The sequence below is a fragment of the Mycteria americana genome, chromosome Z (assembly GCF_035582795.1).
Source record: "Mycteria americana isolate JAX WOST 10 ecotype Jacksonville Zoo and Gardens chromosome Z, USCA_MyAme_1.0, whole genome shotgun sequence".
NCBI lineage: Eukaryota > Metazoa > Chordata > Aves > Ciconiiformes > Ciconiidae > Mycteria > Mycteria americana.
The window spans coordinates 29,161,400-29,177,086 of record NC_134396.1 but is presented as its reverse complement, the minus strand read 5'-3'; the positions used below and the strand labels follow the sequence as shown (position 1 = coordinate 29,177,086).

Genomic DNA, 15,687 nt, shown 5'->3' with positions numbered 1-15,687 from the left:
TATTTCTGTCTGTGCTGAAAGAATGGTAGATGAAGAAGGAATGAAAAAGCCATCCTAACTTAAAAAGAAAAAAGCTTGCAGTAAGGAATATTGAATGTGAACAGTGTGCACTAAAACTTCAAAGAAACAGCTAAATAGAACAGGCTAAGTAGTGTCCATTAAAAAAAAAAAGAAAAAACAAAAACAAAAAACCCACAAACAAACAATCAAAAACCTTCCCAAGTCATCTGGAAATAAGTGAAAAATCACTGGAATTTCCAGAACTGCAAAACAACACCATTTCAATAAATGCTGTTTATTTTTGGTGATGGCAGGAACTGGTATTTAAAGTTATTACTGGAACCTATGAATGAGCACACACAGAACTGTAAAGTAATGCAGTAATTACATCAACAGATATTCTAATCTAAATCAGCAAATGCCTTTCACGGCATATTTGTATTTCTGTAAATGCACACAAAACAAAGCAGTGTCCTGCCTAAGTGGCCTTTCTGCCAAAAGAATAAGGACACAAATTATTTAACAGCATCTTCAAATACATGTTACCAGTAAAAAAATAAAACATCATCTGCAGTTAAAAATCTGTGAACTTTATTACATAAAAAGAAAGTTTACAAAGAAATGTACAAAATTTCTCATTATGACAATAAAACATTAGTAAAACATTAGTCAATGAATGGTAAGTTACCATAAAATGTGACTGACTTCTCTCTAACATGCCAAACATTTTAATAGCTAAAACTGTTTCATCTATAAGTAATTAAGCATTTTGTATAACAGAATTAGTATTAGCCAGAAATTATTACAGTTTTAAGATGAAAAGAAGTTTAAACAGCCTTTTTAAGCTCTTGGCACAATTAATGGACTTGGTAAGGCTGTTCCCTGAATGGTCTTGGAAGCCAAACAATTTCTTCCAAAAAAGGGCTGCTTAGACTGTCTGAAGTTGGCACAGAAAAACACTACAGCTGTCAAGGCCTGGGACGTATCAATCTTCAGCGAGCCCAAGGAACATTCAGCCTACTCAAGTGTACATTAACAGCTCAAGAGGTCAGCAAGAGTGTACCTTGAACAGCTGAGAACTTACACACACAAGGCAGTATACAGATGTCATTTGAAAGTTAGTGAAAATTACTCATTAAAACTAAGATTATTCACAACACTTCTAATGTCAGACAAAGATGCTCATCCTGCTATCCAGTTTGCACGCCAGAACTAAAGAATTATGCAAGAAAAAACAGAGCACACCGCATATCTCCTGAAAAGTGGTATTTTCCCTCAGCCTACAGTGAAAGTAATTGTAGTTCATCATCACAGTGAATGACATAAAGAAATGAAGAGTATCTTGGGCCTTGAATGTGTTCTTTGCAAAGCAAATTGGATTTTTCTTACTGATTTTTAACAGCAGCAAGCTCAGAAGCAGGGACAAACATAAGATAAGCCACTGACAAAGGTTATATGGCATGACTAGCTACAGCAAAAGTATTTGTTTGCAAGTGAAGTCATGAATTTATTAAACATTAGTGTAAGTCACAAAACAGAATTGCTCTGGCTTATAAGCAGGGAAAGACAAATATTCTTATTTAAATTAAAACAATTTACTTTCCTTTTGGAAGAGAAATCCAAGCATAAATACTGCTCTGGACATTTGATATCAAAAGTATGTAAAACTGTGTCAATATTGCGTACAGTTATTTGTCTAATGGAAACTTAAAAGTGACCTAAACAAAGAAAGTTTTGAGTATTTCTACACTGCTTTATCAGCAGAGAATTATCTGGCATTCTTTTACACTAACGATGCTGAATTGCTACAGGAAAAGCTTTTAAATTAGCAGTGAGAGGAGTGCCAAAAACATAAGCAGTATCTCTTTTTTTTTTTTTGTCACAGGAACTATACATTCATGACAGCTTGGGTATTAAATTTACAGGTAGGTTTAATTTTTGTTTACGTGTCTGTCATGCACTGTGTTGAGAACAAGGATAAACTGAAAAACCTCCTCCTTTAGTATAAATTCATACATCAAGCATCTTGGTTACCTACAGTTGGAAATCCGAACTCTTTGATGTTTTACTGTATTTATTTCAAAGCATGTTAACTATTAGTAGTGTTCATATCATACCTTAAATTTTTATAGCATTACAAATTATTATTTACTAATTAGGAAGATACCATCTTCTGAAATCTGGAAGAGAACACCCCCAGAACAGAAAAAAAAAACCCAAAACCAAAACCCAAACAACCTCTTCCCACCCCCACCCCCAATAATTGCTAGAAAAGCACAGGACACAAACTCTTATTTTAGTTTTTTAATCAGTAGATAACCCCAAAAGGGAAAATGAAACAGTTGGGAGGACAGAGGGAGCTATTGGTTTACTGTTAATTTTTAGTAAGAACTCTATAATAATCAGATACTGACAATCTTCTGTTTTATGAAGTGAATATTTCAATGCAAAGTGAAATACGCATGACTGTCAGGCTGGAAGAATTTGTATGGAAATGCAAAATACTATATAGAATCAAGGGCGGGGGGGGGGCGACAAAACAACAAACCATGAAATAACATGGCTGGTATAAGCACTGAAACATCTGCAAGAAAACAGTTAGCATGGGTTGTTTTGGACTCCCCTAACTTCTAGTATACTTGTGACTAAAGTGCTCAAGCCTTTAATCAAGCTGATGTATACACTTTACATGCAAGTGACAGACTTGCTTCTTGATGTCTCACAAGACTTTTAAACTTACACTGTTGTATGCTGCCAGTGCAGGCTCTCTTGATCCTGCTGTGCCAGTGTTTCTTTGTGATTTCCAGTCACATATTATATTCCTAAATAAGAGGTATTCTCTCTACAACCCACCCAGTCCTGCTGAGTGGTCACAGTACGGAATACTCTTACGCTTTACAGAACCTGTCTTTGAGGTCCTACGCTTTTCAACAACCTAAAAAGTCACTAGAAGATAAGACTGATCAGTACCTCACAAGAAAACTTAGTGCCTTATATGCACCAGGCTCTAAAGATAACATTAGATTATTTTCAGGTTCACAAAAGCCACTCACACACAGTACACGGTGTTACATCTAATTGCCAGGTAGACATTTATAAGAAGGCTGTATGTGACCTGACCAGATTGATAGCTTCAAAATAGATGCCATCAGCAAACAAGTGTATCTTCCCCCCTTCTTCCCCAATTTCTTAATGTTGCAGTATAAGGGGTATGCAACCAACAGGTAATTTTACAATACCTGAAAAGTAGTATAACGTATCTTCCAGCCATAATTTTCTATTTAAAGAATTTCCTGTTGTCTTGTCTCTGTTGGTAGTTTTGGCAACAAAGGTATCTTTGAATCAAAAATGTAAAAAGATAGTATACTGCTTTACTTACACATATATGTAGAATATAAAAAATTGTGTGTAGATAAATACACACATACCCGCCCCACGAGATTGCATCCTTACTCAGAACTCTGTTGAAAGCAAACAGGCACCATAAAAATAATACAATGTTATCGGGTAACAATGTTGATGCAGTAATAGCAGTCTAAGCAAAAATACTACACAACTTATACTAAAAGATGCTATCATTACACATGATTTCGTAAACGGACTCTCAGATTAGTCCATCAGTGTGACAAAAAGACAGCAATGCACTTAACTGAATAACTTTATTACACATTCTTAATTGACATAAATAACTGACTAATTATGGCATCAATGGACAAGAAATACAAGATATTTCCTGGCCCATCATGACATAGTCAAATGAATTAACATCACAAAAGTCAGATCAGTACCATCACAAGAGAACTGGACAGAAATAAACATGCATTAAATGGTAGAGAGAAGGTATCAGATAGACATGGACTTATGACACACAATGCCACCCTCACTGAATAGCTTGCTCTTTGGTGAATGCACAGTCAGGACGCTCTGCATGCCTTCATTCACTGGTACAGCTGTTACACTGACAATTGCTTTTTCCTCAGTGCTCAACATTGAAAACTTAACACTTGGTTGATGTAAGAATTGTTTTCAAAGAGGAGAGGATAGGAGAAAGCAAGGGGTTCAGTTAGAGGTAAGGGTTTGCTTTAATCCCTTTATAGATCAAGGAGAGGATAACTCATCTGTGAGTTTTCATTTTGAGCTATAAATATCTAAACTACTTCAATTAAAACTAAGCGTAGTCATTGAAGTAATTTGGATGGAAGATGCACAGAATGGAGTAAGACATTAATTTTCTAAGTCACACAACTGCTTTCTGGAAGTGCTACAATTCTGAGAGTTATTTTAAGACTTCAGTTACTTATTTGAAAGCACAGGATAACCTAAAAGTTTCAGCATAGGCCTCAGTTTTTATTTAAATATAATGCTCTGGATTAATACAATCATAATGCATTTGTGATTTTCAATGCATTCAAGAATACAGGAAAGCACAAGTAGTATTATTTTACAGACAATATAACCATACGTGTACATTTCGGTATACTCACTCTGAATTACCATGACTAATCAAGTAGAATTTGAGTCCATCATGTCAACTCTGCCTGAAATGACTTTGTAGCACTTTTCAAATCCTGTGAAATTGTGGACAAATAGGAGAATATTTGCCTGTCTTCTAAGTCATGAGCTAAACAGCATGTGAAATAGTTGAAACAGTGCATACTCAATAACAACAAAGAAGAACAAGATTATCTGAAGTCATTCTCTAAGAACAGCGTACCTCCTCCTGAACCAAAATATAGTTTGACAGGAAAACCAGACCTGCTACGCCATCCTCCTCTGGGCTGAACTTGTAACTACATGGTAAACATAGACATCTCAGCATGTTCTAGAGGCATCCTCAGTGCAGTTAGAAAAATTACAAGCAATAGCCTACTTCTCTGCAGGTAAAACACAACTTCCTTTATTGAGAAACAGCAATGTTTTGTTGTTCCCATAAAAGGTACCTCGTCACTCATGCCTATCTCATGGCAGTCAGGTGAAGTCCCCAGTGACTGGTGGAAAGGGAATACCACACCCTTTTTTAAAAAAAGGGTAAAAAGGAGGACCCTGGGAACTACTGACCAGTCAGCATCACCACAGTGCCCAGTAAAATCAGGGAACAGACCTTCCTGGAAGCCACATCAAGGCATACGGATGACAAGGAGGTGATTAGAGACAGCCAACATGGCTTCACCAAAGGCAAATCGTGCCTGACTAATCTAATGGCCTTATACTATGGAGTGACTGCATCAGTGGACAAGTGAAGAGCTACAGGTGTCATCTACCTAGACTTCTGTAAAGCCTTTGATACAGTCCCCAACATTCTTGCCACTTCCTTGGAGAGATATGGGTTTGACGGATGGACTGTTAGATGGATAAAGAATCGGCTGGATGGCCCCAGAGAGTTATAGTTAACGGCTCAATGTCCAAACGGAAACCAGTAACAAGTGGTGTCCCTTCCAGCGTCTATACTGGGACCAATACTGTTTCATACCTTCATAAATGACATAGTGGGACTGAGTGAATGAACCCTCAGCAAGTTTGCAGATGACACTAAGCTGAGTGGTACAGTTTCTACACCAGTGGGAAGGGACGCCATCCAGAGGGACCTTGACAGGCTTGAGCAGTGGGCCCATGCAAACCTCATGAAGTTCAACAAGGCAAAGTACAAGTTCCTGTACCTGGGTTGGGGCAATCCCCAGTATCAATACAGGCTGGGGGATGAATTGATTGAGAGGAGCCCTGGAAAGAAGGACTTGGGTATATTGGTGGACAAAAAACTGGGTATGAGCCAGCAATGTGAGCTTGCAGCCCAGAAAGCCAATTGCATCCTGGTCTGCATAAAAAGAAACATGGCCAGCAGGTCAAGGGAGGTGATTATCCCTCTCTACTCTGCTCTTGTGAGACCCCACCTGGAGTACTGCATCCAGCTCTGGGGACCCCAGCACCAGGAAGACATGGCCCTGTCAGCACAGGTCCATAGTAGGGCCATGAAAATGATCAGAGGGCTGGAACACCTCTCCTATGAAGAAAGGCTGAGAAAGTTGGGGTTGTTCAGCCTGGAGAAGAGAAGGCTCCAGAGAGATCTTATTGCAGCTTTTCAATACCTAAAAGGGGGCTTATAAAACACAGACTTTTTAGCAAGGCCTGTAGCGACAGGAAAAGGGGCAACAGTTTTAAACTGAAAGAGGGTAGATTTAGATCAGATAAAGGAAGAATTTTTTATGACAGGGGTGATGGGGCACTAGAAAGGTTTGTGGATGCCCCATTATTGGACATATTCAAAATCACGTTGGACAGGGCTTTGAACAACATGGTCTACTGAAACACATCCCTGCACATAGCAGGGGGATTGGACTAGATGATCTTTAAAGGTCCATCCCAATCCAAACCATTCTATGACTCTTATGATCTCTATACCAAATTTCAGATTCCCACTCACATGCTGTGGGCAATTTGAAATATTTGCACACAGACATACTGTGAATAGGTAACTACTTTAATAAGTGCAAAAATACATTTTTTTTAATTTAAATCTCACTCTCAGTTCATCTTCAGTTTTACTCAAATATTCCAAACAAGTATTTTTCAGAAGGAAAGACCAGGTATGCAAAAATTCATTCTAGTTAGCTAAAATTTGTCAAAAGTAAAAAAAGCAAAAGAAAATAAACCAACTTAGCTATTCAACACTACTACTTCTGTCTATAACACATAAAGAGTAAGGCCTTTATTAACAACACCTGTACTAATCAGACTCATGTGATTTAGACTCCTTATGTCAAAATATAAGAGTATAAAATAACAAAAAAAACTCACCCAAAGCACTAAACAGCTGGCATCCCTTGGCACCAATAAATATGTGGTCTTGGCTTAATCACTAATAACAGAAATTAGTATTTAATGAATGGGAGCATTAAACACTTTATCCCATTTTGAAAGAACAGTATGGGTATCAACAATTCATCCAGAAGAAATACTAATGCACTCAAATTCTCATACTGGTGGTTCACAACCGTCTAAATTTTGGTCACAAAGTCAGAACAATAAGAACCAAGTTGACATAAAAACACATCGCTAAGTAAGAACTATGGCATTTTTAAACTTAGTATTAGTTTCAATTCTCAGCTGTTGATTTAAAAACATTTCTAATACGTATAATCAACATGCATCTCATAGCTATTCGTGTGTCATGAAACAATGCAATGTTTTGTTTTGTTATCCAATACATTTTTCATACTTACTTGTAAATAAAGGGGGGGGGGGGGGGGTGTTAAAACTACCTATCAATATTTTGTAAATCAGTGTTATCATGGCTACATTAGATTTTCAATGGGTGTCTGTGACAGATGCTACTTAACTATTCAGCTCCTATCACAACCCTGCAATTGCTACAATCTAACTGTACATTATACCAAGATTTATTGCCTACCCCCACTGGAATTAATCTCACATTGCTAAGAAAACTGTTGCAACATGATGACCTGAGTCAATTGCTAAAACAAATTCAGAACAAGGGACAAAGAACCCCGATTACTGTCCATCGTGATGCAGAGAAGATACACCATGTCCTAGAAAGAGTGAAGAAAGATGGGGAACATCAGTGGTGGGAAACACTTTTTGAATAGTCACCAACAGCAACTGGAATTTTGAATTTGATGCATCCAATTATAGTTTTGTTAGCTTTGACCTTATTATATTTATTGCTTATAATCATCCTGTATTATGGAAGTTTGGCAAAAGATGAAACAAATTACATAAATCCAACATGTAAAACTTATACAATCAACTGATTCTGTATATGAAACGGTATACAACTAGCATTAATTGTGACACTGAAACTAAACAGCTTATCAAATAATTGGACTCTCACCACAGATTTGCAACATGCCACATATTTATTACATAGGTAAGACAAGAGGTAACCATAATACCACTCTATGAGTCAATAATTGATTGACTGTAGTCATGAGGTGGAGTGTGACGGATGCACTTGATCCCTTAACCGAACTAGCAGTAGTTTGGTACAGGCTCCAAAGGAGATAAGGGCCTGAGCTACAGCCAGGCCAAGAACCCCTCTAGTTTCAACCTGTTGTCTAAAAACCCACAAAGAAGCAGTGACACAGTGACCATCAATGCATATGAACTTGGAACAACGATCATGCGATTAACACATGAATAGCAGGCAGCTTTTCCAAGATTCATTTATCAAGGAACAAAGAAAGTTGTGGTACAAGGACTCTCACACATACCTTTCACATCGCATGTAATTTGACTACAAGCCAACCACTTTATTCCATAAATATGACAGCCTAAGTGAGTCGTCTTTGCGCTCTCCCTGCTAGGCAGCGTGGCTGCATGGCGGTGATCTCCCCTTGAGCTGGGACGCCTCTCAAGGTTGCTCCTCGAGGCAGAGAGACCTTTTACCAAAAGCAAATCTTTGGTAAGTGACTGATAGCATGCTGAATTAATACTAATGAAACATTACTACTCCATGTAGCTATTAAATATTAATTACTATAAATTTTGTATAGATAATTCCATTAGACATAAACCATTGTCCACGTCTGAGACTAAGATTGGACCTAGCTGCACCTCAGCTCCATCAGGAGTTTAGACAGCAAGGGGGTCCACTCTGAACCTTGTGACTCAACAGGAGGGTCTTCCTTACCCTTTTCGTCTCCAGTCTGTGTGAATCATTCTAACTCGATTCTCACTCAATTTTCCTTTGCATGTTTCTTCCATGCAGTATTTAATAAAGTGAACCTTGCCATCAAACTTACTGAACCTTGGTAAAGCCCTGTTAAACTTTGTTAAATTCCATCAAATTTATTGAACCCTGTCAAGTTATTATTCTACCTCAATAAAACATATTGCCGCTTCTCTCTTTTGAGTGAGGTGCGTTCCACTCTTTCGTGCCAGTGTCCTGGATATTAAATCGGTCCAGAATGAAAGAATGCATCTATTTTTCCAGCTAATGAAGTATTTTTCATGAGAAGAGTTTGTTATAGCAATCCTGTTATCAATGCTAGTGATACAAAATAGAATATTTTACATCCCTCCCTGACCCACAAAGTGATCAAAACAAGACAGTCCGGCTGTCCCCAAAGTACTGTTCTTTTTCGGCAAACACAGTATAAAATAAGACATGAAGACCCGAACAGGTCTATGCACAGTTTTTCACAGTAAGCAGGAAACATAAAACATGAAACAAAGCCAGCAGCAGCTGAAGCCCCTGTCACTCCACTTTCCACAAAGTAACAGCCCACCTTCCTTGTTCCTCTTCCACCCAAAAATGCTTAGGGATACATGTAGTCCATTCTTACAGAGTTCTCTCCAATCCCTGAAAATTAAGAGAAGCAACAGCAACTACAGGAAGATCTCTCTCTTCCCCATTTGTATTTATCACCTTTTGACAGAAACTGTGGAAATTCTACTGGTGAATCTGCTGCAGCAGAACACTTACAGACAGATTACTGATTAGTTCCTAACTTTTTGACTCATGGAGAATTTTCTGGTTTTTAATCTATAAACTGTATTTGTAAATTGAAAACCATAAGCAGCACTATGGTTTCTTTGACTAAACATTATGGTCTGCAGACCACTGGTGGCTGACAGACTGTACCTTCTCAGTCAGGAGTATAAACTGTGCAGCATACTACGCAATGGCGTACTCTTGAAAGACCTGTTACTTAGTCACAGCTATATACACCTATAAATTCCTACACAGCAAAAGCGTAGGCATTATAACCATCATTGACAGGAAAAGCACATGAGCTAGAGAAGATAACACTAACAAGAGCTTCCTAGAAACAGTATATAACTGCAGAAAAAAGACAGGGTAATCCTAGTTTTTGCAGAACCACAAATTTAGAAAGGTAGTCCTCAATTAGGAAAATACCACCTTATTTTAGCAGTGAGAGATGTCATGTTACCTTTGAAATCAAAGCAGTAATGAACAAAATGAAGACTGTTGGTTTTTTTAAACTAATAATGGGTAAGTTGTTAAGACACTTCTTTGAACCCAAAACAGCACTTTCACCAAATAAAGAAAGAGATCCTAGGCTGGAAAATACGAAATTAAGCTAACCAAACCAAAGTCCTTTTGTGAATATCACCAATAGCATAAGTAAAACCAGAGGATGTGCTTGCTTCTTGCAGCTCTCCCTACTTCCAGCAACATAAGACACTCAACTGGATGTGGAAAACCCAGTTTCCACAAATTTCTTCCACAAAAAAAAAGACTGCAAGAAACCAACCACAGAATATGCTATAAATCAATTCTTAAAATAGAGAGTCACCAGGTGGTTTAAAGAAATACACAATTAAAGAGAAAGCACATGAAAGCTGAAGAAAAATACTCTTGACCCAGAAACTCCACTCCCAGAATGAGCTTCCAGAGATACAGCAAATCATTCCCCTTAAAAAAAATAGAAACAACCAAACAACCCTGACTTCCTTTACCAGGAGCAACTATGCTTGCAAAACCAGCACCTCCACCTGCCCCCAAAAATACAGAATCACAGGAGAAAATGAGACGGGGGTAAAACACACGCCAGATCTTTTAAACACCAAGGAGAGCCAAAAACTCCAGGGAGTAATAAGAACATAGCTGTTGAAGATTTTCAATGGAAGGGTCTTGAGGTATTAAGGTGGTAGGCAGCAGCATAAAACCCTAAAATAGAATGCCGCAGTTAAAGAAAGTAACCAGATGTGTCATAACTTCCTGTTGGATCTTTGCCTTTCTACTACCCCTCAACAATGTCGAGCTAGTCACAGAAATGGAACAACGAGGTCCCAAAGGAAACAAAAATTAAAAAAAAAAATATCCATGTTTCCTTTGCAGTTGTTTTCAGGAAAATTACTCAATTACTCAAGTAATTCTCAAGTAAAATTAGGAGAAGAGGAGCACTGAAATTAAAAGTAATTTATTAAGTGATTATCAAAATAATTATAACAATGCCCTACTTGCAGGCACAACAATAATTTTCCCAGAACAGCATAATACAGAGGCAAACGTACTTTAGATTTATTTTTTGCCTTCTCAGCTTTATACAAGTGTCCTCAGTAGACAATTTGGGAGCTTTGGTCTTTTTTCTTAATTTGGCTTTCTCATTTTTGCAAATTCCATCACAGAATTACAAGACAACATCAGTTTTCGCAGACTGCCTGCAACAAAATTGTTGTGCTTTTAACAGGCCCTCCTCCAAGATCTCATTTATTATGATTCAAGCTCCCATAAAGTTTTTAGGAGTATTAAAGAAAATACCAAATACTGCAAACATCAGCTGCCAAGGTCAAGACTTACCAGCAGAATGTTAGCTCTAGAAAAGAATGGAGGGGGAAAAAAAAAAAAAAAAGGAAATCTTCAAAATACCATATTTGGCTCTGTAGGCACCTTTACTTGGTGGGAAGTGTCACCTTAAAAGACAAAAGAAATGTGAAGAAGAAAAAGAACCGAGGTTTGAACGTAAAGGTCACCATCCCAGATGAGAAAAAAGGTCAGCTACTCCAGGATCCTGTTGCAGAAAAGAGACAACAGCCAAAAGTAGATGCCTGGAATACCTGTGGTTAGAGCAAAGCTAGTGTGCACAATACTTTCACTAAGACTCAGGAGTTTCATTACCCAGGGATGGCTTCCATATATTTAGCCAATGGACTCCATATTATCAATGGACTCCAGTTCCCAGTGGAGAGACTTCGTTTCAGAAGTGCAGTTTATACGACAGTGAACAGAATAGTCCAAGGAGGCGAGGAGAAGTAGAAAAGAAACATAGCATATTTCATTCAGGTACTAGATAATTGTTGGATATACACATCTCTATTTCTATAACTTCGTTTAGTGTTCCCTAGAACCAATTAAAACTTTCAGCCTCATTTGTTTGATAAATGAGGTTCTTTGGAAAAAAAATATCCAAAAGGCTAATACCTAAACAAATACTTAAGGCTAATCCTTTAGTTCTGGTACACTGTTAAAGTACTAAACTAGATTTCAGTTGGGAAGTCTGTTTTGGAAGCGCAATTTATGTGTCTGTGAACGTAATACTTGTAATAAAAATAAACCCCTTAGGCAACTTTATCCAGTTGCTGGATTAAAAGCTAACACCCTCTCACTAATGTCTTTTTTAAAGACATTTACATAATATTTCTATTCAACAATGCCTGCTAAGGTAGTCTCCAAAAGAGATAACCCTACCCAACAGAATAGAACATAAGGCAAGGAAAATCTTAATAGAAGCTGAAACACTTTTACTGTGAGGGTCTTCACACACTGGCACAGGTTGCCCTGAGGGGTTGCAGAGTCTCCAGCCATGGCAATATTCAAAACCTGACTGGACACCATCCTGGGCAACCGGCTCTAGGGCAGTGTGGAACATATGCTCGCAAGTGTTCCCTTCCAACTTGAAGAGTTTCACGATTCGGATTAACAAGACCCGAAAACATTAGGTGAGGATTTAAGACAAGAACCAAAGAAGATCTTACATTCAAATGAAACTAAGGAAAACCCAGCAAATGAAATATAATTCCACTATAAGAATTAGTTTGTTAGTAAAAACTTTGTATTTCCACTGTGAGGAAATTAGAAAAGCACAGCACTAACGTTGCCCATATATATTTATGTTTTCAAATGGCTTGTCTTTGCACAAGGTTTTCATATAAAATTTGAACTTAAAATGGATTAACCATCTCTGAATAATTTTATCAGTTGACTTTTAAACCAGCTGAAAAATCTTAGTGAGGTCTATTTTAGTTCCTATCCAAATTCAGAGCAACTTCACAAAACTTCAAAAAGGTTAATTGTTTTAGGTAAATCCTACTTTGGAAAAACTGCATAATTGACGAGGTTATCACCTCTTTTTCTTAGTAAAATCTATTTTCCCCCTTCTTTACATAACATACGCATGCTTAAACATGTCTGTCTACATTTATTGATGGATTAATAAAATGGTAAAGCATGTAGATGTCCATAGTGCTGTGCTTTCAGAGAAGAATCTCTGCTTATAGATTACTACTTCACTTTCCTTTTTATTTTATTAATAACCTGAAACAAATCCTGAAGACATGCATCCCCTCTTGTTAGAAGGATGGTATGTATTGGATTCTACCTAGAGCTGGAGGGATTACTGCAGAACACTGGCTGGGTTCTGTTTTCAAATACAGGAACTACTTTCATGTTCTTTTTCGCTTGCTTCCCTCCCAGAAAACTATCTGATCTGATACAAGACAAAGACACAAGAATAGCAAGATAATATGCATGAGACTTAAAAGAAATACATTTTAAAATATTTTCTGGTTGCTGACTTCAAAATGATTGGAATGGGTTCATCAAGGAACAAGGAGAAATGCACATGTAATTGTATGAACCTAAAGGGGAAGTCAGATACTTAACTACAATTTGTGTACATCAAGTTACATTATCAAAGTGATTAGAAATTCAAATTTGTACTGTTGACTTCAAAGTTTCTATTATTTATAATGCTCTTCAAAAATATTTTATGCTACTAGGTTTTAGTAATATATAATTTATGTTCAACTAGCAAATGAGCAGAGCACAGGGCCTTCCTTCTGCCTGCACCAAATTTTCTCTTATACTGCACATCTGCATACTAAGAAGAGGAAACTAAATTATCATTATAAAGAGTTTTCTAAACTTCTCCCACAAGACGTTTAAGATATCCCCAAACCATTCATTGCTCAGTATTTCTAAACAGGATTTTTATTGACAGCTCCTTCTCCCCGTAGTTTTCCTATGCAACAAGTTTTTGCAAGAAGTCTGGATTCTACTCACAGCAGAAATCCAATGCCAGTTGCCAGGTGTACAAATGCTGCTTGAAGCAACAAAACTGCTACTAACTCTAATGCAGATGCTACTTTCTGTTCACAGATACTACTACATCAGTCCACTCCTTCATGGATTTAACCAGACCACGTCCCACAAGAAAATACTGTTTTCGCTATCAGGAAGCAAGTGAGAAAGCAACCAGAACATTAGATGTCACCTTCCTCTTTGCTGTATCCTTTAGGTGTAACCCACTTCTTTGGCAGCGAATTAGCGTAGATTTCTATGGCAAGACCTCCTATTACCAACATTTTGTTATTTTCATGAAATGTACCTAAACATAAGCAGTGAAAGACCAATTGGAAAGAATGAGGGAAGTGTACCTGTGAAGGGAGGTCACAGGGAGATAGTCTGGGGGAAGTTTCAAAAGTACAACTGTAATTATTCGTAAAGCCCTCCCTGTCAGGAACAGCTTAGGTATACTTAATCCTGCTGCAAGATAGGGGGAGAGGTTAAATGACCTCTAAAGGTTCGTTCAAGGCCTACATTTCTACAAAACCCCTCCATTTGTTCATTTTTCCAGGAGTTGCACAAGATGCTCTTGCCATTACACATCAAGCAAATAAGCGGTGGCTTCTTGTGGAGGGCGGGGAAAAAAAGAGACGGAAAGAAAAAGCTTTCAGGCCAAGTGCTTGCTTTTAAGCCAGAGTAAGAGCCCGGGACGGGTTTAATGCGCCTCACACAGCTGCACACCGAGCACAGGGCTCCCGCGTCCGGAGCAGCTGGGGGTGCGCCATGCCGGACACAGGGACGGCCGCCGCCGCCCCACAGGTGGGCGCCGCACCCCCCTCGGCGCCTTGGGGCGCCTGCTGAGGCGAATCCCCCCGCCCGGAAACCCGCTGCGGCCGCCACCCGGCCCTCCTACCCCACACGGGCTGGGCGCCCGGGGCCCTGCTCCCCGCCTTGCCCTGCGGGTCCTCCGGAACCGGGACGCGAACCCGCGGTCCCACGCGGGACGCGGCGCTTCCGAGCTGTGGGCAGGAGAAGCCTCCCGGAGAGCGGGAGGTGCCCGCCCGACCCCAGCCCCGCCGCTCCGGCCTGCCCCTCACCGCCGCGTCCGGAGGGGACGGCCCCGCTCTCAGGTACCTGGCAGCGGCTCAGCTGCTCCGCCAGACTCCTCAGCTCTTCTTCCAGCTCCGCCACCCGAGGTGCCGCCGCCTCCGCGCGCCCCGAAGCCATCGCCGGCGTCGTGGTGAGAGCCTCTCGCCCCCTGCGCAGGGGCGGCGAGGAGAGAAGAGGGCCCGCGCCTGGCGGAGAGGGTGCGGGAAGCCCGTGCCCGCCCGCTCCTGAGGGAAAGGGGAGAGAAATGGTCCTGTGAACCACACAAATGAAAACTTTCCCCCTCTCAGCTGCACTTACCGCGCGGGCGAGCGCCGGAAACCGCAGAGAAGAAAGACGCGGTGCAATGACGTCAGCACAACTGCTACCCCGACAAAGAGAAGGAGCCAGAGGCACGTTTGAATTTGCCCGCCCGAGCGGCAGGGCCGCGCATGCGCCTGCGCCTGCCTGAGGCGCCGGCTGCTTCCCGCGGCGGCAGCGCGCGGAGCTGTTCGTTGTAACGGCCGTTGGCGGCCCGTCCTTCTGCCGCGCCCAGGGCCGACGGGGTGCTCGGTCTCGGTGCAGGCGGCGTAAGAGCAGTATACTCTTCACTGGCAGGGACTAGCACCTTGGAAGGGCAGGCTGTGCGAGCACCTGCCGAGGGTGACACTTGAGCCTAATTTTTTCCTCACGGTAGAGGAACAGCTGCTGTCTAGCCAAAAGTGCTGAGCGCAGAATTTTGCAAATGCCTGAGAATCCAGCAGACTTCTGCCCTTCCTGAGCCACAGGAACACCTAGAGTTGCCTCACATCTGTTGTGATACTAGAGATTTGCAT

The 15,687-nt window shown here is 40.1% G+C and overlaps 1 protein-coding gene across 5 annotated transcripts in view; it reads right to left on the bottom strand.

Annotated features, from left to right (window-relative positions):
• The window catches only part of CNTLN (centlein), a 197,952-nt gene extending 182,666 nt beyond the window's left edge, over window positions 1-15,286 (bottom strand). For 3 of the 5 annotated variants that reach the window (XM_075527378.1, XM_075527376.1, XM_075527377.1), the window contains exon 1: window positions 14,900-15,149. In XM_075527378.1, the coding sequence (XP_075383493.1) occupies window positions 14,900-14,992 (93 nt within the window). In that variant the 5' untranslated portion in view covers window positions 14,993-15,149. Of the gene's footprint in view, window positions 1-14,899; window positions 15,150-15,172 lie in introns of those variants that run through there. The other 2 variants (XM_075527374.1, XM_075527375.1) reach the window with 2 other exon arrangements.
• Window positions 15,287-15,687: the final 401 nt, after the last annotated feature.